The sequence below is a fragment of the Eublepharis macularius genome, chromosome 1 (genome assembly GCF_028583425.1).
Source record: "Eublepharis macularius isolate TG4126 chromosome 1, MPM_Emac_v1.0, whole genome shotgun sequence".
Classification (NCBI taxonomy): Eukaryota; Metazoa; Chordata; class Lepidosauria; order Squamata; family Eublepharidae; genus Eublepharis; species Eublepharis macularius.
In genome coordinates this window covers 104,480,319-104,506,157 of record NC_072790.1, presented here as the reverse complement: position 1 = coordinate 104,506,157, position 25,839 = coordinate 104,480,319, and the positions used below count along the sequence as shown (strand labels likewise).

The window sequence follows — 25,839 nt, the reverse complement described above, 5'->3', positions numbered from 1 at the left end:
GCCCTGGTGCCGAGCAATCTCTGGGAGGTTTGCCACCTTCTGCTGATTGCCAGTGATTGTGGGAAATGGGGCAAACCCCCACAAAATTGCCTACCACCAGTAGACAACTGGGAAGCCTAATTATTGGGCGACTGAAGTGCATGTGCACACCATCTTGCTTATGCTCTGGGGCTCCTGACCTGCATCCCCCTTCTTTCACCCCACTGGACATCTCAATGTCTTGAAAATTTTAAGTGGTCATCATGGTCAGCTGCAACCCGACAGCATTTTAGACACACACTTTACAAAACTTATCACCTTTATTCTCAAAAAAACCAAGTTGGGTGAATAAAGCCTGGAGCTTCTTACATTTATTTATTTATCTTATTTATACCATGCCTTTCTCAATAAGATATAGTGTGCATTACACAGTAGAAGCTAGGGTTGCGAACTCCAGCTCAGGAAATTTATGGAGATTTGGAGGAGGGTGGGGGATTTGGGAAGGAGAGAGACCTCAGTGGGGTATATGACATTCACCCTCCAAAGTTGCCTTTTTCCCATGGGAATTTGTCTATTTGTCTGGAAATCAGCTGTAATTCTGTAAGATTTCCAGCCCCTACCTAAATGTTGGCAACCCTGGTGTAAGACAGTGAAATCAAATAGCATGAGACATCCAACAAACAATGCAATATGACTAGGATCACACAATGCCAAAAATGTATTAGACAAAATATATCACAGGCAAAAATAAAAAAGGAATCATCAACCTAGAAAGTAATGCAGTACTGCAGTAATGGTTAAAAAACAACAAATTGAAATTGAACCCAGACAAGACCGAAGTGATGCTTGTTGGGAAAGCAGAGATCTTGAAGGACATTGTACTCCCCAGTTTCGATGGAGCTCGTCTGACACTTGCAGACTCAGTTAAGAGCCTAGGAGTTATACTGGATCCAGTGTTATTACTAGAAAAACAAGTTAAGGCAGTTGCAAAAAATGCTTACTAAAACCTCACTCTAGCCTGGAAGATGGCTTCTTATCTTGACATGGCTGACCTGGCCAGTTGAATCCATGACTATTGTAATGCTCTATACATAGGTCTCCCATCCAATTAGTGCAAGATGTTGCAGTTCGACTGTTATCAGGAGCGAGCAGGAGCATGAACATCACTCCCATCCTACAGTCGCTCCATTGGCTACCTATCAGTTACCGTGCTCAGTTCAAGGTATTAGTTATTACATACAAAGTTCTTCACGGCTTTGGTCCGGCATACCTACGGGACCGCCTCCCTCTCTATGTTTCTCCACAGCAGCTTTGCTAATCTGAACAGGGTCTCCTGCAGGTGCCAGTCTGCACACAAGTGAAGTCAGCAGCAGCCTGTACATGGGCTTTCTCTGTGGTGGCCCCTATCCTGTGGAATGATCTGCCTGAGGAAGTCAGAAGAGCCCCTACTCTCCTGGATTTACGTAAACGATGCAAAACTGAACTATTCAAAAAGGCTTTTTACTCAAATGGAAGGGCTGTATTGTAGAGAAGGGGTCTCAGATGCTTCGCTAATTAGTTGGGGACCATAGACTTCATCACTATATTGCCTTACATATTATCTGCTGCTTTAAATATGTACTCCTATGTTGTCTTTTGTTAGTCCTAGAATTGATTATGTTCTGCTTCAGTATTTTTTCTGCTCTGTATTGGATTCTTACTAATACTATGTCTTTTAAACTTGTATCTATTTATCCTATGGTATTGTTTATGAAATGTCCTTGATACTGTATTGAAATATACTTGATAGTGATTGTACTAATCTTGTACTTGAGTCTCAATGAGAAAGGTGGACTATAAATGACATTAAATAAATAAATAAATGCACAGTAATACATGTAATACCTACAAAATCAATGGAATACACTACAATACAGTTCTCTTTACAAAACAAACTAGGATTTTCCATGATTGGTATCTATGCAACACAGTATTGCTCTGTTTTTAGAGCCATTGCACAGTAGTGTTTAGAAGTCTGTATTTTCTAGTCATTCTGTAGCATTTCAGAGTCTGGAGTTGTTCAGTCAGATTTTACTGATACAGAAGAGAGGTTGTTTGCACATCTCGTCCATTTATAAAATGTAAAGTACAGGCTCATGCAGCCGCAACTTGCCTTGGGACAGTCCAGGAGAGAGAGAGGGGGTTTAACCCTTCAATCTCCACTCTTTTTTGTTAAACAAACTGGGCTCCCTGCTTTGTCATTGCATTGTAAAGGGAAAGATACCCATTTTTAAAGAGCACATCTCTTCCCTTTGAGTGCTAATTAGCACAACAGGGAACTTGGTTTTGATTACTGAAACCAAACAAAGGTTGAAGGATTAAATCTTTTCTTTGTTCCCCACATGGCTCTGATGCTAACTGAGGCTGCATGAGCTTGGAAGATGCACTTTGTAGATGAGTGGATCTTCTTTTCTGTACTCAGAAAATCTCTTCTGGCCAGCTGAAACTACACAGCTAGCCATGAAAGTATATGGTATGCCCAATATAGTCTGTACCAAAGTTGTTCTAATAAAATCAGACTTTGCTTAGAAACTTTCCTTAACATACTTGGATCTTTTAAAATCTTACGCAGAATCTGCATGGGTCAATTTCACCAGTTTAGTTCCCAAGCTGCAGCAGGGTTTTTTTCCCCATGACTTTGCCGCCAGATTTGCCGCCATGAGTATTCACTCTGGCCACTATGTGGCTTTTCCGCAGCTTTCGTGGGAGCACTTACACCATTACTTTTTTTAAAAAAAATCCACTTTGCGGTCAGCTGTTTCCCTGGGCATACTCTTTATTCCACTTTTGGTGCTCCACCCTCTTCCTCCCTTCTCCTGCCAGCCCATTGCATTGTGATTGGCTGCTCTCATCTATCCAGCCACTCCCCCTCCCCTCCTTTCCAATCTTCTCCCCTCCCCTCTTCTCTCTCTCTTTTAAAAAAAAATTAAGTCCAGTACAGGATTGATGAATTGCTGGTTTGAAAGCACGCAGGGGGAAGTTCCCTTTTTATTCTTTTTGCTTTGGCACAGGTGTGAATATTGTATAGGGGGATAAATATCTGGGTATTAGAAATCAGTATGTTAATCTCAAATTTTAGATTCTCTTTTTATCCTATTGTGGAGAAACATGTTTGGGGGGCAACAGAAAAGGAGGCAGGAGCAGAGCTTTGCCAGAAATGCATTGCTGCTCTGATGAGATGATAACATCAAAATAAAATTCATTTTTAAAAATATTATTTCTCTTTGTTTTTAGGAAAGAACAGTTCCTTGTTCATGCAAGTGATTCAAACACATGCTCAAATGTCCCCTCCCCTTCCTCTATTGTTTCCCCTGTTTGGCTGGCCAATGGGCGATTCTCACAGCCAACTGCATGTGGAGTTCCCAGGGCCGGATATATGGTTGCCAGCACCCAGGGAAACTGAAGACTGGCCACTCACGCGCACAGCGCACGTGCACTCCCTGTCAGAGTATGTAAGTAAACTCAGGCAAGATTCAAGCCTGTTAGATCTTTGACATCTAGGTTGACAGTCAAGTCACATGATTGTTCAAGGCTGGCTAGGTTGCATCAGCCAGATGTGCAGTGTGCAAAGCTAGATGCTGGTTGGTTGAGTGATATCTGTATTTGTATAAAGGTGTTCACTGTAAAGTATGATGTGAGCCTGTAAACGTTTCAGTGCTATGCGAAGCACTTTGTCACTGAGATTGGCAAAGGCTGATGGACTGTATGTATATAACTGTAAATAAACTGTAAATAGTTCACCTCAACTGGAGTGGTCTCTGCTGTCTCTGACCTGCTCAGTGTTGCTAGTCAGGTAAACCAGGTACGCTGCACATTAAAACTTCGCGTCACTCCCAGCACTGCATGATGACGTCACTTCCATGGTATCATCACGCAGGGCGGTGCATGCCGCCCCCGTGGCAAGCCAGCTTTCCCGGTGTGCCGCGGAGCTGGCGGCGGCAGTGCAAGTGGCTGGGAGGCCACCAGTGCCATTCGCCTGCCCCCCACACCAGGGGGCATGCAGCAAGCGCACCCCCTGTCCTGCCGCCTGCATGCTCCCGGGGCTGGCAGCTGTGCCCCGTGCCAGGGGCAGACTACCCCCCCTGCTCCCCCGTCGATCCGGCCCTGGGAGTTCCTTAAAAAGAAAAAAGTTGATAAGTTATTAACCCCAGCCAAGCATAGGGTGTTAAAAATGCTGCACTGCAATGATGAATGGGGCACAGATGAATCAGCAAATCAGGATCAACAAAGGGAGAGGTGGAGGGGTGGATAGGCTTAAAATTCAGGAAATGGGTTGATCCAGCACTCCAGCAATGAATCGATTCAGGATGTGCTGTTAGCCACAGCTTAGAAGCTTGTATTAGCTCTATCAGAAATGTGTGTTGCCTCTTTAAGGCTTTGAATGATGGGAATTGTAGTTTACACTGCCACCAATGGGGCAAGGGATATTTGAATCCTTAATGACCTTGTTCCTGTGTTTACAACCTCTCTTCCTCCCTTTGTCTGTACTGTACATCTCCCATGAGGAAGGGGAAAGATGACTGCTTTTACCTCACCTTTTAAATAAACTACTGCTATAATACACAGGAAGCATCCTTCTCTTGGCTGAACTGTAAGTTGGTTCTGCGTCATTTGGAATGGAATCCCTTGGGTCAGCAGGTAGCTAAAGAGGATTGGTAACCTGGAACTCCAGGATAGTAAAAGCAATCGAAGCTTCTCTCCCTTCCCCCTTTATGAGAAAAGTGCAAAGGGATGGAATTTTAGACTCCTCCACCCCTGGCATCAGAAGGCATCATAAGAAGATCCCAAACGTGAAAGGAGATGGAATCTAGAATCATTCCCCAGGGACTAGCACAGCATGGGAGGGGAAATGTGTGTCTGTGTTGCATGCTACTTTCATCCACATCGTTTTGCTTCACTGCCTGGGAAAAGGAGGAAGGAATCTGTTCCTGGCAGAAAGTAGGATTGCCTTGCAAGCTTTGTCTGTGATGCAAATTGCTCCATTCGCTAACCGCTCAGCACAACTCAAGAGCTCTCTGCGCACCCGCAAGCCCTCTCCCCTTCACCCAGCAGCATAAAAAGTACCAAGGATTGAAGTCTTTAGAGATATCACCTAGCAGCACAGATACCTCCCAAGCCTTGAGCCAGACAGGAAAATTGTGCAGCTTTACAGATACCTAAAAGATAACCAATCTAATAGTTGCTGAAGAAGAGAGGGAGAGGAGGCTACGGTTTAAAGCAGGAGACTGAAGGGTTAAAGAGCGCACAGCGACATCTGGTGGTCATTCCATGTAACTACAGTGAATTTCCACCCAGAATAGCAGACAAGCCAAAGCTAGACAGGCCGCTGCAGTACTGCCACAGCGCTACCCAGTGGATCCAAGGTGACATTGCAATGGGAAATTCTTCTGAGAATCTACCAGATAGCGTCCCTGATCCCAACCAAATGGTGCAAGACGAGCAAGAAGCAGAGCCTGATCTTGGTTCACGTAACAGAGCCATGACAGCTAAAATGTGTGAACACTTGTGTGCAATGAAGGCATAAAGGTATAAGAGGGCAGAGAAGGAATGGATCAAGCTGCAGAAAGAGCTGGATAGCCTAACAAATGTCTGCGAACCAGAAGACCTGTCCTCTACCCATGCACATCTGCTGTATCGTGTAGCCAAATGGGCTTCTAACAACGAATTCACTGTTAGCACCTTGAAGAGGTTGGACATGGAAGATGCACAGGAAGAGCAGCTACACTTTGAGGCCAAGGTTGATGAACGAGAGCGACTTGTGAAATCCTGCATGGATGACCTGGAATTGTGCATCAAGGCAGAACACTTGAAGCTCCTAGATGCAACCAATGAGGATCCCCAAGAGACAGCTGCTCCAGATGGGCATCTAGCTCCTCCGATCGGTCTTCAAGGCCCTACTACATCTTCAAAGTCCAAGCAAGACCCTAGCCACAAATCACCTAAGGCCCCATCCTCCACAGCCTCTTCTTCCAGTCAAAGCTGCTCATCACGAAGGTCAACCGAGGTGGCAAGACTGCAGGCTGAAATGGCTGTCATGGAGATGGAGCTTGAATTCACAAAGAAGCAGCTGGCTGTTAAGACGCAGCTAGCAACACTCGAGAAGGAGGCTGAATTGAAGAAAATGTGGGTCCGAGCTGCACTCCTGAACAGTGGTCCACTGAAAGCAGAGTCCAGTCTCGCCGCGCTAGAGGTGGAAGATGCATCTCAATGAGTCCTGTCCTACGTGAAGGACCACGCGCACCCATGCGAATGCCAGCCACTCAATCCCACCGCTCCAGTTTTCTTCCCATGCAGACTGATGGCAGCGTGTCAGTCTATGCCTAGATTGCCTCTGTCCTTCACTCCTGCCCCTAGGAACCAAGATCCAGTGCCATGTCAGGAACCTACGGTTAGTGAGGTGCCTTGGAGAACCAAAAAGGACCTCATGAAGCGTGGTGTTCAGAAGTTCTCAGATCGTCCAGAGGACTACATGATCTGGAGGGCATTGTTCTGGGCAGTGATCAGGGACATGATGCTTCAGGCCGATGAAGAAATCACCCTCCTGATCGCATGGCTGAAACCTGAATCTGCTGCACAGGCGAGACACATTTACAACGTGCACATTGAAGACCCCTGGACAGCCCTTGACTCGATTTGGGAACGCCTTGACAAGCGCTATGGAACATCTTGGCAAATCGAAACCTCATTCATGCTGAAACTGAAGAGGTTTCCAAGATACCCACCTCTGACTCTAGTAAGTTTTGGGACTTGGCTGATCTCCTTGTGGAGCTAAAGACTGCCATGTGTAACCCAGCGTTACCAGGGCTTGCAACTCTTGATCAGCATTTGACACAGAGAGAGATCACGGAAAAGTTACCAATTCTACTACAAGACAGGTGGGGCAACAAATTTTATGCCTACAAGGTTGAAAATGAAGGGCAGTATCCTCCTTTCTCATTCCTGGTGGACTTTGTTCGCTGGCTGGCTAGGTCACGTAATGATCCACAGTGCGGATACACCACATGCACTTCTGAATCCCGCATTGAGAAGGCACCTCTGCGAGACACCAAGCCCAAGGCAGCAGTCTCCATGCTGAAGATGGGAGTCTCAAGCGCTCCAGCAAAATCCCACCCTGGAAAGAAACCAGCTCAACAGCCACATGCTCAGGAACTGCCTGCACAGCAGTATTATTGTCCACTTCACAAGTACAAACACCCGGAGAATAGATGTAAGGCTTTCAGGGAGATGTCTCTGGTGGCACGGACAGCCCTTTTAAAACAGCATGAAGTGTGCCCCAAGTGTTGCAAGACTCGGGAACACACAGCTGCAGATTGCAAGGCCAGTGTCAAGTGTTATGTCTGCAGTAGCGACGCACACCCAACTGCCATGCATCCAGACCCTGACCTGGAAGCGACAGCCACATCTACAGCCACAAGCCAAGAGGACACATCGGGCCAAGACAAGATTGTTGCGGTCCATTGTACTCAAGTTTGTGGCGATAGGAAAAGCAACCTCTCCTGCCATCACATATATCACACCAAGGTCTACCCTGCTGGTCACCCGGAATTGGCCCAGAAGATGTATGTTGTCTTAGATGGTCAAAGCAACTGGTCCTTAGCCAGCCCAGAGTTCTTTGAGCTCTTCAACGTACAGGGAGGCGAAACTCCATATATTCTCAGGACATACGCTGGCGTCCAGTGCACGGCGGGGAGGACAGCTGTTGGGTTCCAGATTGAATCACTCAATGGCGGCAACCAGTTCTCCCTACCAACATTGTTGGAATGTGATGCCATACCAGATGATCGCGAACAGATACCAACACTGGATGTGGCAATCCACCATCCCCATCTACGACCAATTGCAGATGAAACTCCTACCCTAGATCCAGATGCACAAATCTTGCTTCTGCTAGGCATAGATGTCTCTGATCTTTTGGCTTGCTACAAGCTGCTCATGGGACCCCCTGGCACCCCACATGCCCAGAGGTACGATCTGGGGTGGGTCATCATAGGAAATATTTGTATAGATTGTCTGCAGATGCCAAGCCAGGTGAGCGTCTTCGCCACAACTGTCCTAGATAACGGGAGAGCCTCGCACTTGAAACCATGTCCGGAACACTTCATGCTGACCGAACAAGACTATGATTTAGGAGCTACAGTGTTCCAAACAACCAAAGATAACAATGTGCTCGCCCCATCTAGGGAAGATAAGCAATTCCTGCAGTTAATGGAAAGGGAACTTCGGCAAGATGACTCCGGGAGCTGGATCACCCTACTTCCTTTCCGCACGCCTAGACAGCAACTACCCAACAACCATGAACAAGCCTTATCTCGACTCCACACCTTGTGCAGAACTCTGGCAAGAAATCCTGAGATGGTCCATTTCGTGGAATTCATGGACAAGATGCTGCAGAATAACCATGCAGAAATTGCGCCTCTACTACGAGAGGGAGAAGAATGTTGGTACCTGCCATTCTTCGGGGTGTACCATCCCCAAAAGCCCAGCCAGATCAGAGTGGTCTTCGATTCCAGTGCCCAATACCAGGGCTTCTCGTTGAACAAGGCCCTCCTAGTTCAAGTTAGCCTTTATTGGCATATAACAGCAATTCAAGTTATCCACTTACAAAAAAGAAACAACAAGGTTAAAAGAATACTGCATTACAAATACATAAATACATTTAGAGCTTATTTCCGTGATCTTCTTTGATGCAACTTCAAAGCAGAATGGAGAAACTTAGCCACCTTCTCGGTGACATCAGGAAAGGAATTGTTCAACAGTCTATAGACTTTGAGCGAGTCAGAACAATCCATCATACTAGCTAAAACAGATTTTAAGTATGTTTGACGTATACCAGTGTACAAATGACAGTGCAAAAGAACATGTGTAATTTACTCGACACATTTTTGTTCACATAAACAGCATCTAGATGAATAGTCTATCCTGTTAAATTTGCCATGTAGAATGGCCGAAGACATAGCATTGCACCTGGCCAAAGAAAATGCTCTATGAAGTTGTGGCACCTGCAGGGAAGATAAATATGGAGCCATCCTCCCTACAGTGAGAGGGACTTCAAAGCTCAGGGGAGAGCAGGTTTTAGTAGCCAGGCTATATGACTTCTGGCACTCAATATCTAGCAACCTACTCTTAATTTGATGAAATGCAGCATTTGATGTTAACATAGACAGTGAGTCCACAGATATACCCATGCCTTTCATTTTTTCCACGATATATGCTGACCAGTTTGACACATTGGACTCTGAAAGCATTTGATATATAAAGCTCCCAGAATTATAATGTAACCGCAGCCAGTATTTAAATGTCATAAGCCGTGCCCTCGTTTCCACTAAAGTTAAACCAGTTTCTAAGCAAATAACTGCATATGGAACAAACTTCAGTAGGCCCAGGATTTTTCACAGAAATTTAGATTGAACACGTTCGATGACCTGGTCAAAGGCCCCAATCCAGATCGGAATACCATACAATAGTTGTGGAATCACTTTGGACTTAAAAATTTTGGAAGCAGCTGGTACAAATTGATTACCTCTGGAGTAAAAAAAAAAGTGCGATAGCTGAAGTACTAATGTCAGCTGTCTTCGCTGCATACTTGCGGTGGGTGGACCAAGTCGCATTATATTGATGATAACAAGGTATTTGTAATATTTAACTTGTTCTACCTCCTTCCTGTCCACGGCCCATTTGTGTGGTCTCCAAGTTTTAGAAAAGACTATGACTTTTGACTTGTCATAGTTCAGCTGAAGCTTGTTTTTAGCAAAAAAAGTCGATACAGCGAGTCAGCAAGCGTTTTAAGCCAATTCTAGAGCAAGACAGCAAAACTGTGTCATCAGCGTATAGAAGCAGAGGCACTGGATCACACCAAGTTTTGGGCTATGACAGTCAGCACCAGATAAGTGATCAGCAAGGTCACTGAGAAAAAGATTAAATAAAAAGGGAGCTAAGATACAACCCTGTTTGACGCCCTTGTCAATGAGAATCTTTGAAGTCAGTGTGACAAGGCCCTCCTAACTGGACCGGACCTGACCAACAGCCTACTTGGTGTACTCATCCGCTTTAGGAAAGAAGCCGTAGCTGTCATGGCAGACATCCAGCAGATGTTCTACTCCTTCCTCATCAGAGAGGACCACCGCAATTACCTGCGATCCTTATGGTTCAGTGACAAGCAACACAGCCAGACCATCACAGAATATCGCATGAGAGTCCACGTGTTTGGCAACTGACCGTCCCCAGCAATCGCTAACTATGGGTTGCATCAAACTGCATGCATAGGAGAAGGGAAGTACGGCCTGGATGCAAGGCTGTTTGGGGAACAGGACTTCGATGTGGATGATGGGCTGAAGTCCTTGCCCACTCCAGAAGAAGCCGTGGACCTGCTAAAGAGAACGCAACAAATGCTGGATGCAGCTAACTTAAGGCTGCACAAAATGGCATCCAACAGCGCAAAGGCGTTGGAGGCATTCGCTCTGGAAGACCATGCCAAGGGGTTACAGGATCTAGACTTGGGTGGCAATAATCCCCTCCTCCAACACAGCCTTGGACTGAGTTGGGACCTGAAGAAGGACACCTTTGCCTTCCGAGCACCAGCCCAAGAGAAACAGTTCATGCGATGAGGAGTCCCGTCAGCAGTGAACAGCCTATTTGATCCCTCGGGGTTTGCTGCACCAGTGACCATCCAAGGGAAGCATCTCTTACGTACTCTCTCCCTGGGTACCAAAGACTGGGATGAGCCTCTTCCCCCTGACCAAAGGAAGGAATGGGAGGCCTGGAGAGACTCGCTCAGCTGCCTGCAAGCCATCCACATACCACACACCTACGTATCAGTATCACCTGCCGCCACATCACGCAGAGAGCTGCAAGTCTTTTCAGATGCATCGACGAAGGTTATCGCAGCCGTAGCATATCTACAGGTTATCAGCAGGGAGAACCATGTCCATGTGGGTTTCATCCTGGGAAAGGCCAAGCTAGCCCCACAACAGGGACACACCATCCCACACTTGGAACTATGCGGTGCTGTGCTGGCTGTAGAGCTTGCAGAAACGATAGAGAGCGAAATGGACCTTGCGTTTGATAATACTACCTTTTACACGGACAGCAAAGTAGTACTCGGATACATACACAATCAAAGCTGTCGGTTCTATGTATATGTTAGCAACCGAGTAGAACGCATCTGGCAATTCTCACGCCCTGACGGGCATGCACAAAAAAAGAAAAGGAAGGCTAGCACTGTGATGCCACAAATGCTGGCATCAGTGATGACAACGAGCACGCATGATCCTGATTCATTTTGGCACAGTGCAGATTAAAAAAAGAAATGGCACCATGCTGACCAAATGTGAGGTGCGAATGGCTGCATACAATCCAATTCCATGCCCTTCTGCTTGACTTCAGGGAAACTGAGGAGTTTTGTCCCTGGTGCAGAAGGGGTTTTACAAGCATGTAATCTGACAAACCTGAACACATGCAGAGTACATTTCCCTTCCTGCCAATTAAACAACCCCACTGTATGATCCCAATGCCAACCTTTCTGATTCAAGTTACGCTTGAGTTCTGAGGTCTTTATTTCTAAAAGTGACATCAACCAGCAGCACTCCATGCCACTGCCCAGCACTATTTTGCAATGACACAACTAAAAGTTTCTTAAGTGGGAAGTACTGACAGAGTACAATCGATGCCCTCCTTTGGAATTCTGGCTCTTGTGGAACATACTATAAAAGTGTGTTGTTGACTATTACCATTGTTTGAATTTCTTTTTGCTATCCTGTCAACACATAAAAATTAAATTAAAAATTGCTTGTATAGGGTTTTGACATTCAGTGTTGCTTACCTTAATGGTATAGAACGAAGTAGATTTTGTTCAAGTGCTAGATTAGACAGTACTGTACATCTCTGAAGTGCCCCATCCTCAAATGTATTAACAACATTGTTGTCAAGGAATAAATGCTTAAGGTCCTGGAGATCGTGGAAATCTTGGGTTTCAATTTTTTCTATCAGGTTATTGCTGCAATCAATCTTCTGCAGTGTGGCTGGTAGATTGACTGGAATTGTACGGAGTTTGTTCCCAGCCAGCTCCAGCCGGGTCAGGCTGGAAAGAAACTGGGCCCCATCAATTGATGAAAGCTGGTTTTCAGACATGCAAAGTTCTGACAAGTTTGTCAGTTGTTTCATGTCTTCAGATCTTAGAATTTTGAGTTGGTTTCTCTCTAGAGTCAACGATAACAAGGATTTAGGTAAGCCTGGAGGAGTTTTAGTTAGCAAGTTGCCATTTAAATTGAGGAACAGCAGCATGTGGAGAACTGTGAAAAAGCTTTCTGGAAAAGATTGCAGTTTATTATTCTCCATACTCAGGTACTTCAAGTTAAGAAGTGTGAGTGGTCCTCCTGACACAGATTCCATATTGTTTCCAGCCAAAGTCAAACGCTGTAAACTGCAAAGAGAAGAAAGGGTACTAGAAGAAAGAGCCAAAATCAAATTGTTTTGTATATCAAGAACTCTTAGTTTTTTTAAACCTTCAAAATCAGACTCATTTAGAACACTTATTAAATTATCACCAAGCTTCAGCACTTCCAGAGTTGCTGGGAGTAAGACAGGTACATGTCTCAGTTTATTTTTCCAGAGTTCCAGTATCCTCAAGTCATCCAGGGCTTTGAAAGTGTTCCTCTCCACTGATTCTGTCCCACTGCAGGTTAGAACAAATTCTTCAAGGGCAGGCAGTCGACTGACATCAGAAATCTAAAGGCAAAAACCACAGCAAAATGATGTTTGGGGAGGTGAAATTATTGTGATAGTGCATTGTTAGTTTCCATTACAATAGTGCATTGTTAGCTTCTCCCATTCTCCTGTTCAGATGCGTTTAAGTGCATGAGAGTTATGTGTAAAGAGTGTCTGAGTGTAAAGAGAATGATACAGAATGATTATGCAGAATGATACAGTTAAGGAAACATTAATGTCTGGAGGAGAGGCTATGTGCCGATGCCTGGGATAAAGAAGTGGTGTTGGTTGATAGATGGCTACTGGAGTTGTTGCAGTTAGGGCCTGTAGGCCCACGTTTTATATAGGTAAACTAGTAACAAAGCCCATTGTGGGGGAAAATACAACGGGCTTTAGAAAGGGAGGGCAGGCAGGCATTGCCTCCTCCCCCATAAATGATCCTGGCTGGGTGAAGACAGGGGGGGCAGACATTGCCACCTGCTCTGCTCCTCATCCCGGCCAGGTGAAGGCGGGGGGAAGGCATTGCCACCTACTCCACTCCTGATCCCACAGAAGCAAAAAAACTGCGTAAACTTACTAATAAAGCCTTTTTATCAAAAGTGAAACAAATCAGTATAATAATTTAATGAGCGACAATACATAGGAATTTATTACATACACAGTGGAAACTGTAAGTATAACACTATAGGGTTAATATGGCTCTCTACTCACTTGTCACTCATTAAATTATTACACTGATACGTTTCACTTTTGATAAAAAAGGTTTTATTAGTAAGTTTACGCTGGGTTTTTTTGCGTCTGTGGGTAAGTACCTCATTACTCTCTTTGCTTGGATATCCGCTCCTGATCCCAGCTGGAAGGCGGGGGCAGGCATCCCCACCTGCTCCACTGCTGGTCCCAGCTGGGTGAAGGCGGGGTGCGGACATCAACACCTGCTCCGTTCCTGATCCCAGCTGGCTGAAGGTGACAGGTGGGCATTGCCACCTGCTCCGCTCCTCCTGATCCCAGCTGGGTGAAGGCAGGGGGCGAGCCTTGCTACCTGCTCCTCTCCTGATCCCAGTTGGGTGAATGTGGGTGACAGGCATTGCCACCTGTTCTGTGTCTGATCCCGGCCTGGGCTTCCCGCTGCGGTGTGCTGTCAGAGGGATGGGCTGCCTCTTCTGAGTCTCTCTCCATGGCAGCGCCCTCTGGAGATGCACCAGGGTAAGAAGTGAGTTGTCTTTTATCTAGTAGGATAAAGCCTCTTCAGTGCCTTCAAAAGCTGCTGGGATCAGTTCTTTGAGGAACCTGGAGGGATCTTCCTAAGTTCCCATTATAATATGATGCAAGACTATTAATAAACAATCCAGGCAAAATTACATTTTTTTAAATGTACTGTTCTATGCCAAGCTGCAGGCTCAAGTCTATTGGCATAGAATATACGGAATTCATGCATGCATTCATTCATTCATTCATTCATTCTACGTCTAGCCCTCCCTCCCCATGAATGGACTAAGAGCGGGTTACAATAAAATGCTCAGTGAGCATTAAAACATATAAATTACATTTAAAACCAAAAAACACCACAAATACATACAAAAACAGATGGCTGGCCCCCTCCAATTTCTCTAATCATGATATAAACAAAGAAGAACAAAGGGGTGGGGTAGGGGCACAGTTTATAATAAATTGGTGACTGCGCTTATAGGGAGGCAGATGGTTACATTGCCCCCCTGGTGGGAGACCAGTAGGGAAGCTCCTAAATGATCAAAGACTGCCCTCAACCGTACACCTGGCGGAACATCTCAACCATACGCCTGGCTGAATATTTTTAAGGCTATAGCTCTAGGCACACTTAGAATAAGTACTATTGAATTCCATGAGATATTTTTGTGAAAATATTCATACGCTCAAGATGTTGGTCCCACTAACTTAAATGGGAGAAATTAAGAACTTGCTCAACCTTCAACTGACAGCAGTGGGACAAGCAGCATGATTTTAAGCAGGGCTTTTTTTCAGCTGGAACGCAGTGGAACAGAGTTCCGGAACCTCTTGAAAATGGTCACATGGCGCCACGCGGAGGGCAATCTAAACTCCCCTCTGTCTGGAGATCAGGGCGGGGCCACCAGCCATGTGACCATTTTTGCCGAGGGCAACCCACTGAGTTCCACCACCTCTTTCCCCAGAAAAAAGCCCTGATTTTAAGTATATTTGCTTAAAAGCCTCGTAATTCAATGATACCTGAACACACCCGGATACATGAAGCTGCCTTATACTGAATCAGACCATTGCTCCATGAAGGTCCGTACTGCCTACTCAGACTGGCAGTGGCTCTCCAGAGTCAGAGGCCTTTCGCATCATCTACTGCCTGGTCTTTTCAACAGGAGATGAGGACTGAACCCGGGATTTTCAGCATGCAAAACAGAACCACTGAGTCACAGCCCCTTCTCTCCTCCTTAATCTTTAGTAAGTGGTTTTAGGATTTCAGCCATTATGCCTTGGGCATGTTTATTCATAAAAAAGCCTCACTTTACTTAGTTCACTTGTTACTTACAAATCAATTCACAGGGCTGTGATATTAAAGTTACTTCACTTAATTTGGACTGCATTGTGTGGTTTATTTAAAATGCCCTATCATTTCAGAGACATTTTCCTTAAGTGGTTAAATAAGAAAAATTGGTGCTATCTCCTTATTTGTTTTACAGAGTAAGACAAGGGAGGTGATTACATTTTGATAGCATATTTTAGATGTTTATTTTAGATATTTTAAACTGTCAGAACAATGGTTCTTTGCAAATGCACTTTTGAAGTTTGCAATGCTACTGTTATCAGGTTGGTATTTGACAAAATAGTAAATTACCTCGATAAAGACCCTCAATTTTTCTTTCTAGTCATGACATGCAAATACTGTTTCCTCTTGTCCACAAAATTATAGTTATAGTTTATACAAATGAGCAAACAGACCTATTTGTACAAGAATAAATGCCACTGGCACCATATCAAAAGTACTCTACTAAACACATTGATTTCAATGGGCTTAGACTAGAAGAACTCTTTTTAGGATTTCCCTGCATATTTTGGCTGCAATCCACAAATCTGTCCAAAATTAAACTCCTTTAAATGGGAATGTTTTGTTCAAGTAGATCATGGAGCTATCTGAATGTTTCTTTTAGGCTCCATGTCAGCACCTAGGGCTCTTGAGAGAATAACCATGCAATCCTCAGCATGTATAGTCAGAAGTTAATCCCACTGAGTTCAACTTTGTCGCTAGAAAATGTGTATAGGATTGTAGCCTAGCTTGTAATTCCATGCACATTTCTCTGAAAGTAAACCCCATTAAGTGGAACTGAGCATTGAGTAAACTTGCATAGGATTGCACTACAAGGGATATATTTGTTGCCACCCTCCAGAAGAGGACCAATCAGATACCTGGAATCCGTGCTTCTCCCAGCCGTGGTAGTAAAGCATATTGCAGTTTCAGACAAAAAAAAAAGATTTTTGAAGTGTAACCCTAAAAATATGTGGCCAGAGAGCCGGACCTGGTTGTGACTTCTAACTGAGCAGACACTTGGTAGCTAGTGAACACTGTGATATGACTTGTAGCCAAGGCTAAAATCATAGATTAACTTTGCCTTTCGTAGTGTATGTGCGTGTGTTCAGTAGAGAGAATACCATGAATACTAACCATTCATTCATTGAATCCAAAGGATAAAAAAATAATTTCAGTGGATTTAGGAGGATGTAACTTTGATGCAAAACACAATGCATTAGGTTCTAGTGGAAGGAACAGTAGTGGCACAATTACCTTGTCCCTTTTTAAATACTTCAAGACAGCAGTAGGTATCTAGTAGCCCTAACGATCAGATAGGGTTGCCAGGTCCCTCGAGTCCCCCAGCAGGGGACTGGGAACCTTGAACTCACCCTCCACAGTCTTTGTTGTCTGTCCTCACACACACATGCTCCTGGTGTACGTGGTGACATCACTTTTGGGAAATTACATCATCATGCAGGTCAAAGGGTGGCCTGGCATGCATTCCCACGCTTGCCAAAGAGCTGATTCACCCCCCACGGGCCTGATTCATCCTGAAACGGGCCTGTTGCAGGACACAGGGGTTCAGGAGCGTGCTGCAGCGGGGCGCGGGGCACACCACACCGCTGGGGGTGCCCCCGGGGGGTGTACCCCCCACTGGTCAGGTAAGTGGGGTCAGGAGGAGGAGGTGGGAGCAGCGGATCCCCCACCCTGGGTGGGGGAATGGCAGCCCTACGATCGGCCTTTCTTAATCATCACAATCTCTGTCCTAGAAGGCCTTTGTAGTATAGTGTAGTGTAAATCCAGGAGATCCAGATTGGAATCCGCTACTGCCATGAAAGTCACTGGGTGAGCTTGAGCTGGTCAGCCTAACCTACCTCACAGGGTTGTTGAGAGGATAAAATGGGGAAGGGAGAATCATGTGTACTATAAAAAGGACAGGATAAAAATGTTCTAGATGACAAATCTGTATGTTTTCAGATCAGTTTTTAGTTATCCAGTGATAAGAATATGCACATGTTCAAGGGAACTTTAGCACTTGTGAGTCTTGTCTCAATCCAGAAGGTACAAGCTCTTCAGTCCAATGTGGCTGCATCCCTAAACTACACTTTAAGCTTTCAGGATACTAGAAAATAATGCAGGGGTTAATTTATTGCTCCAGAATAATCTTTCATATTATTTGATCTGGATAATTAAAAGATACCCATGGCTATGAGCCTGCCCCATTGAACTCAGCATGATTTGTGTTTCAATCAAGATGCCTAAGACTGGGCTGCACAAACAGTAAATGCACTACTGATGCACTACAGAACAGTACAGTAAATGCACTACAGAACTCAGTAGAAGTCACACTGATATAAAGAGAGCTGTTGAACTCAGCAGAAAGTGGGCTGCTGGCTTGAATAAAACCATATCCAAAAAATTGTCCAATAGGGTTGCCACTATTTGAATCAATCCCTGTAGCTGTCTCTTTAAAAGAAATTTGATTTGCAGCTATTGGCAAGTGATAACATTTAGTTCCATATATCTCAAACATGTTAAAAGGAATGGAACAAGTCAGGCGATTATTAGATAGCTTGCTGGTAATTTTCTATAAAGCTAACAAAATGATATCAAGACTCTGAACTTGTACAGGTTTTCTGATATGTTCTCAGATACAATGGATTTATTTTGCACAATGGGCACTGAAAATAGCCATGTCATCATGAGCTACAGAAATATCTCCTTTTACTAATTTTTTTAAAAAACAACGAATTCTCCAATGCCTACCTAGTTCTTAAAATGATTCCAGTCTCTGTCTAATCCAAAACTGAATTTCTGTAGATTTCAGACACAAAGTTTAATAATTAAATATGAGATCTTGTCAATTTTAACTGGACTCAGCTGCACCTAACTTTTCTTTTTTTGCATCCAAAGGTGCAATCTAGCTAAAATCAGTTCTGGATAATAGTACAATCTGAAGAACATTTTCCTGGGAGTAAGTCTACTTAAATAGACTGAAGTAGGATTCTGAGTAGACCTGTTTAGGATTTCTCGAAGTCAATTTTAAAGTATTTAGGAATCGGTAGGCCTGTTCAAAATGTTGAAGGAATAATGTTTCTCATTATTTTATAGAAATCTTCAGCAGTTTTTATATTCAGGACTCTGTCCTGTTTCTATAAACTGTAAAACTCAGCAGTGAAGCCCTTGGTAATCAAAGATTTCATAGGCTTTTAGAAACTACTGGATTTTTTGTTGCTAAAGGACATATATTTTTATGGCTTTTATTAGACAGGCAAAGCAATATGCTTAAAATGGCGTTTTCATCTCTAAGATCTATGAATGAAAAAAATGAAATAGTGAGCAGAAGGCTTAAATTATAATGGAAGCTATAAAAATACTTTGGGGGTCCAGTTGTCATTGAGGAGTGTGGGACAGATAATGTAATCCTAAACAGAGGTCCATCCTTCTAAACCTTCTGACTTCAATGGACTAAGTAGTGTGATACTCTGCTTTTGATAACCATGTAAAGGATGTTATATCCACGATCAATTATTTCATGAACTGAAGGTATAAGTAGAATCCAGGTCCAAAGAGGCCTGACAGGGAGCAAAAATGACTAATCCAAGTGTTTCTCCAGTGGATTTTGCTGAACAGTTACCACTTCTTAAAAAGTCTATGCCAAGTGACATGCATAGTCTCACTGAAGTCAGTGGAAATGAACTTTCATCATGCTACTTACCATCAACATCTCCCCATCCCCTTTTCCTAGCCTGTGAAACATGAAAGCTAGTTCACTTGTAGGCAACCCTAATACATTCAGTTACTATTTGGATGTATTAAACCCAAACATCGTAGGCACATTTATGCAGATATAAGTGCTGTTGAGAGTGATGGGAGCTATTCCTAGATATGTACAGACAGGGCAGCAGCCTTAAAGTGGCCTGGTGCAAAGGAGAACAGAGTTCTTCAGCTTTCATAGAAGATTGGTCATATTTTCTCCCTACAGAGCTGCTGCAGTCAAAAGTCCCACTTCTACAATCCCATCATTTGTTTATTCATTTGAAAAATTTCTACGCTGCCTCTCCTGCAAACATGGATCCTTGTCTTCTAGTGCATCTTGCTACCCTCATGAAAAATTTAAGCTACTCCATGAAGAAACCATCCTACCTGGAGCTGTTTGATTTTGCTGTGGCTGATGTAAAGTCTCTTGGTAGTGGAAGCAATCTCTTTAGGCATCTGTCCAACTCTATAGCATTGCACTCTCCTTGACAAATCACAGTTGCATTTTCTTGGGCATATGGCAGCAAAACCACTGTGCAAGTGAAACAAAAGGAATAAAATGTAAAACACCAACATCTTTCCTAAATAGCACCTTCCTGAACAGCACCAGAAATTGCAATCCATAACATGGATTTGTAGGTATCATGTGCTCTTTTATACCGTAACATCTGATAAAAAGATAAATACAGCTGTGGGTTCTCTTTTTGCAAAAAGGCAGCAAAGACAGTCCCTTTGGTTAAAATATTAGCAAGCTTCACAAAGAGCAAAAGGTTTAAACAATGATAAGGAGTCTTTATTTTGGCTGGCATGGGAAATTGATCTTATTTATTGCCTGATGTCTAATCTGCAAACACTTCTGTTATCTGTAGTTTCCTAGTTGGATTCAATGTGACACCACAGGATTGTTGGGGGAAAAGATAAGAGGTCTTTTATAAGGGGCTATAAAATATCTGGATTTCCAATGGCTCTGTATTAAAACAAACATCAAAAAAGGCCCTGAAGCATTTCTTTCATCCTTCTATAGCGATTCCAAGAAAACAAGCAATTTTCTTTCATTAAATAAGCAATTTCCAGATTGATTTATTTTGCTACTTTTATGCAGTTCACTAAAACTGATCAATTGATACACGGTCTTAGTAAATATGTCACTTGAAGAATTTGGTCTACCCTCTCACTTTTTGTACCATGGGAAATAAAAAATCTATAGAATACTGGAAGGTTAACTTACTATCTTTATAGGTCGATTGAGATATCAGCTCTTGCTTTTTCTATGAAGAATCTTTTTAACTTTACCAATTGCCTCAGGCAGGTAACCTTTTCTCACCACTGTATATACTTATTTAGGAATACGGGTGGTTTGGGAGTGGATGTGGGCTAATAAACTGAAGTTTAATCCCAACAAGACAGAAGTGCTACTGCTGAGCGGAAGGTCTGACCCAGGATTTAAGGTGCTGCCCATTCTGGATGGACTTGCACTCCTCTTGAAGGAACAGGTGTCTAATTTGCACATTGAACTGAGTCTCAGTTAACATATACATTATGTATAATAACATGCATATAAATACAAAGTTCATCTTTCAAAGTGCATGGTTCCAATGGGTTGTTTCTTCTTTCTTGCAACGGGTGCCAACAACCCGGGAGCTTCTTCATCGACCTTCTAGCTCCCGTTGGACCCTCTTCACCCTTCATTGGCAGGTTTGCCTGTAAGAAAGAAGAAACAACCCATTGGAACCGTGCACTTTGAAAGACAAACTTTGTATTTATATGCATGTTATTATACATGTGTTGTATGGAGTGTATTCCATGCATTGGGGCTACATGCGTGTAGATGGATAGTCCCTAGTATTTTTGGAGTATATATATTGAAATACTTACTTTGCACCTTTTGCATTCCTTGCATTGGCACTTTATTAAAATTGCATTATTGTTATTATCTATCAGGTTTCTGTAGACCGTTTGGTCCTTGTTTGCCAACATTTCGTTTGAAACCTGTCCCTACCTGTTTGTGATACCTTCTGGCAACTGTCAGCAGGTTGGAGGGGCAGGGTACAGGTAATTACCATTCCACTTCTTGCACCCTGCAGAAAGACATTACTTACATAATATTTTAGCATGATGTCGCTGTTCCTGATGTAACCAGAAGTTATGTGCGGTGTGAGTCCATGCGCACACAACCATTTGCCCTGGCTGCCTGCTGATGGTGGGCATTGCTGGGCAATCTCTGGGTGGCCTGCCTCTTCCCAGAGAGGCAGATCACTGTGGCAACCCTAGCCCTGGAGGATAGGTGGGACTTTGGGGTTGATTGCCACAGCCTTCCTCTGCAGAGTATTCCTTGGCGGTCTCTCATCCAAGTACCAATCCCACTTAGGTTCTGCGATCTGAAGAGATGGGGCTATACCATGCTGTCTTCCCTCCCTGTTACATTTACACTGCCTCCCAATTTGTTTCAGGGCTGGTATTGACCTTTAAAGCCCTATTCGGCTTGGTGCCAGCATCCCTTAAGGACCACCTGCTCCCATATGAATCTACCTGTCTATTCCAGTCATTTTCAGATGCTCCTCTTCAGGTGCCTCCACTGTCTGAAGCTGGATGGGTCACAATCTGAGAAAGGTCTTTCTTGGTCATGGTGCCAAAGCTTTGGATCTCTCTCCCCAGGGAGATTCGTCTATTTCCCTTTATTATTGTCTTCTGACAGTAAGTGAAGACTTTTAATTCTGTTTTGCATACCCCAAATAATGGATATTGGCTTCCTCCTTATTTTTGGTGTTATGTTTCTTTATACATTTTTATTGAGTTATTGTATATATACTTTATTTTAAATATTGAATTATTATACACACACACACACTTTATTTTATTTAGGGGGGTCATATGGGAAACGCAAAGACTGGCCATTTGAGCAAACAGGGAAAGGTAGTGCTTAACTGAATGAGACCCAGTGTGGCATAGTGACTAGAGTGGCAGACGAGAATAGACCCAGGTTCAGTTCTAGAGATGGGCACGAACAGCAATACGAACTAAAAAAAGCCACGAACAGCCCAATCTGCTGTTCGCGAACAAGCTGTTCATGAGGCCCCATTCTAAATGAACAGGTGGTCATTGCAAGCCTCATTCGTTGCTGTTCGTCAAGCCAGACAGTCTGGCACCTGCAATCAATTCCCATGGCAACTCAGGCAGAGATTGTCTGAACTCCTGCTGTTGCCCTGGAAACCCCAATCTAAGCCCAATTTAGATTGATAGGCAGGTCTTCTTTCCAAGTGTGGACTGGAGCTCCAAATTTGTTACAAGAGGAAAAGACCAGGGGGGAGGGGAGCTCCTAGCTCTGGCTTTCAGGGAGAGACAGCTGCTCTTAGAGAGACAGAGTGAGTGCATTGGAGCTTTAATTTTCTTTGTGTGGTGGGATAGGGATCTACCCCTTCAGGTTCCAGGGCTGCTGCCAGGCTCTGGGGCCAAGCTATTATTTATTATTGGTACCTTTCCTGTTGCCTGCTCAAGTAGGGTTTCTGGGAGTGGTGCAGTAGGGATCTTGATGGCTGGAGGAGAGCCTGCTGGCTCCCACGAACAATGAACATGTTCGTGCCAGGATCATGTTAGTCAGTGTTCGTTGTTCGTAGATGGCAACAAACAACGAACAGCATGTTCGTTTTTTTCCTGTTCGTGCCCATGTCTATGGAAGCCTTCTGGGTGACCTTGGACCAGTCATATACTCTCAGCCTAACAGTGTAGTTGTGAGGATAAAATAGAGGAGAGAATTATGTAAGCCACCTTGGGTTCCCATTGTGGGAAGTGGATTTAATGAAGGAGATTTTATGTACCTCTATGTGCCTTTTACTACTGTTATGCATTATTATTATTCTCAGGAGCTAATGTAGTATTTGTAACACAGCTTGCAAGAAAATGAGACTTGAAACTAAAGACCAAAGCAGAATGCATGTTATACATGTGAATCACTGTGAGAAGTGAGATCAGACACTGTGAAGCTTGCTACCAGGTAGATTGTGCTTGCCAGACACCTGTTTATGACTAGATACAAGAAATCTCTTTGTAAGACTGCTTATGCAAAATGTTGCAATGAAAGCTAGCTGCAAGCTAATTAGATTAGCAGAACCTTTCAAGGCTGGAAGGAAACCACAAAGTAGAGGAATGGTTACTGAATGTAACTTTGAGCACATTCCTAGGGAAGGGAGAGTGTTCCCCTCCCACGGAACCCAGAGAAATATTCTTTGCTTGAAACCCACAAGGTTGCCAAAAGCAACATTGGGGCACCTTTGTTAAATGTTACATGGACCAGGGGAATGGGCATGAATGAAAAGCCTATGAAAGAGATGTGTGGGAAAGGGAGATGTTCCTTCTAGAGATAAACTAAGGACAGATAAGATAAGCAATGGCAATCAGGTAATATTGTAATTGTGCTGTTGACCTAAGTTGCTTCTTCCAATAAGAATACCCCTGGACACTTGTATCATGAGAGGTTGTCGCCCACTTGAGCCACTGGGGACCACTGTATTTTCTGAGCCAATAGAATAACAAATATTATAATTAACCAAAAGGTATTAATTGCTTTGCACTGCTATTGTAGCTTTGATGAGCGTTGGACATGTGGAGACCTTTTACTCTCTGTGTAATCATCATTCCTCCATCGTTTAATAAACATTTATAGACTGCTTCATCCACAGGACTCCGTGTCTGTCTCTTATTATGATTGGCTGAGGGACATTCGAACCACAAGTTGAGTGGAACACCATTGAGGAAAAAGGTGAGGGAAGAATGAAGTAAAATAAAATAATTTTTTTTTAATGTTTTCCACTTTGGGGACCTTATTTGGGTATCAAGGCAACAGAGAAAATTTTAAATAAATAAAATAAATAAGCCCAAGACTCTTAGGATGACACTGTAAATAGGGTTCTCTGGTGCCTGCCAGTCGTAGGCAATCTCCTGGGGATTCCTGCCTCTGCCTGCCAATCGCTAGCGATTGGTGGAAGGAGGCAAGCCACCTGGAGATTACCCACTGGCAGCCAGGAAAATGGCTGTGCACAGTCTTCCACTGATGATGTCACTTCAGGTGTGACCAAAAGCTACAGCATCATACCATAGCCCTAGTGTGATGACCTTGGAAGTAACATCATCAGTGGGAGTGTGCACGTCCTGGAGCATGTGTACAGTGAAGACATCAAGAGTGAGTACCCATCTCTCCATCAATTGCCAGGAGGAACCGAGCAACCCTAACTATAAATGTCCTTCCACTTTGTCTGGGTATTGTCTGCCGGATGTGTTTGAAGAAATGTTTGTCATTTGTTTAGCTGTTTGTTCCTCAAAAACTATCGTTTGCCTTATAATCAATCTTCAGGACCACTTTTTATCACAGGCAGGTATATATACCTATATATATACCTTGGCCTGGAAACATCTGAGAACCATTGACATTAATACCTAAATAACATTCAAACTTGGATTATCATGATGCACTCCAAACAGTGCTACCTTGGAAGTGGGTTCTGAAACTGCAACTGGTCTTGCATAAAGCTGCCTGTATATTAACTGGAGTTTGTTTAACAGAGCATATAAATAGCATTATTTTAATGCTAGGTTGGGTCCCTTGGATGAGACTCTTATTGGTAAAATCCCAAAGTTATCTACTGATCTTATATTACTGGAGTGTTTTGAAAGAAGAACTAGTGATCAAAAGATCAACCAAGCAGGGCCCCTGTTATTTAAGCTGGTTATTCAGTTTGGTCTAGTAATGTTAAAACGATGGCTGGGTCCTGATCCTCTGGGAGAGCTTACTTTTATCTATAAGAGGATGTAGCACTGTAGATTATTGTTTAGTCAATTTTGCTGCTCTTCCTTTAATCACTGATGTTGGAGTTGGTGAATTCTTTGGAGGTGATCATTTGCCTTTGATTGCTACTCTCTACCTATCTAGTCCTCTTTATTTAGCAAAAGGTCCACACAATCATTTGAAAAGACAAGGGAAGGTTTTGAGAGCCATCCCCTGGTCTTCAACCTTAGGTTACCTTTTGAAAGTAGTCTTGGACTCAAAAGAATATGAGATTTTGTATACACTGATAATGAGTGCCACTGACCCTGGGAAGGGGATTGGTCTCTTTTCTAGATTGATGGATTTTTTTAATCCATTTCTACTTAAGCCATTTGTTTGCAAAGCAGTTCCAAGAAATCATTGGTTTGACAGAGCTTGTAGGGACACTAAATGCTTGGTATCCCACAAGTTGCGATTTATGAGACAACTTCAGAAGGACAGCTCAGTGAAAGATCTTTTGGCTGTTAAGAGTGCTTATAAGCAAATTGTGAAGGAAAAGAAAACTGCTGCCAGAATGAGATCTTGGCAGAAGTTAATCAAGGCTGCTCGGTATAATGAGTCCTCTAGATTTTGGTTAATTGTTTCTTCCTCTTTAAAAACTAGAGGTAGTTTATCCCATGCTATTACTGCTCAAACGGTTATCACATTTCTCATTATTTTATTCTAAGACAAAAGCTGACAACAATCTAAATACCTTAGTATCTTTTGATCTGCCAGAAGGGTAGCCAGTCCTTAGTGCAGAGATAGTGGACTTTATTCACACTCAGAAGGCTGCTGGCCCAGACGGTCTTCCAGCAGAATTCATTATTAATAACACGGACTGGTGAGTGCCTCTTTTGGTTAATCTTTTTACTAGAGTGAACTCTATGGGTGTGATCCCTCCTGAATGGTGCTCAAATATAATTGTATAACTGTTCCAATCCATAAAGCTGGAGATAAGGATAACCCTGAGAACTATCGACCTATTAGTTTGTTGTCAGTTGTAGGTAAGAACTATGCAGCATTTCTGTTGAGCAGACTTCAGTCTTGG

At 43.5% G+C, this 25,839-nt stretch overlaps 1 protein-coding gene across 2 annotated transcripts in view; it reads right to left on the bottom strand.

Moving 5' to 3' along the window:
- Positions 1-25,839, bottom strand: part of LOC129333054 (nephrocan-like) — a 34,186-nt gene that overhangs the window by 2,270 nt on the left and 6,077 nt on the right. The window contains exons 3-4 of one of the 2 annotated variants that reach the window (XM_054984380.1): positions 19,379-20,692; positions 11,837-12,741 (exon numbers count right to left, since the gene is read on the bottom strand). In XM_054984380.1, coding sequence (XP_054840355.1) covers positions 11,837-12,741; positions 19,379-19,615 — 1,142 coding nt within the window. In that variant the 5' untranslated portion in view covers positions 19,616-20,692. The remainder of the gene's footprint in view (positions 1-11,836; positions 12,742-19,378; positions 20,693-25,839) is intronic. The other variant, XM_054984387.1, reaches the window with a different exon arrangement.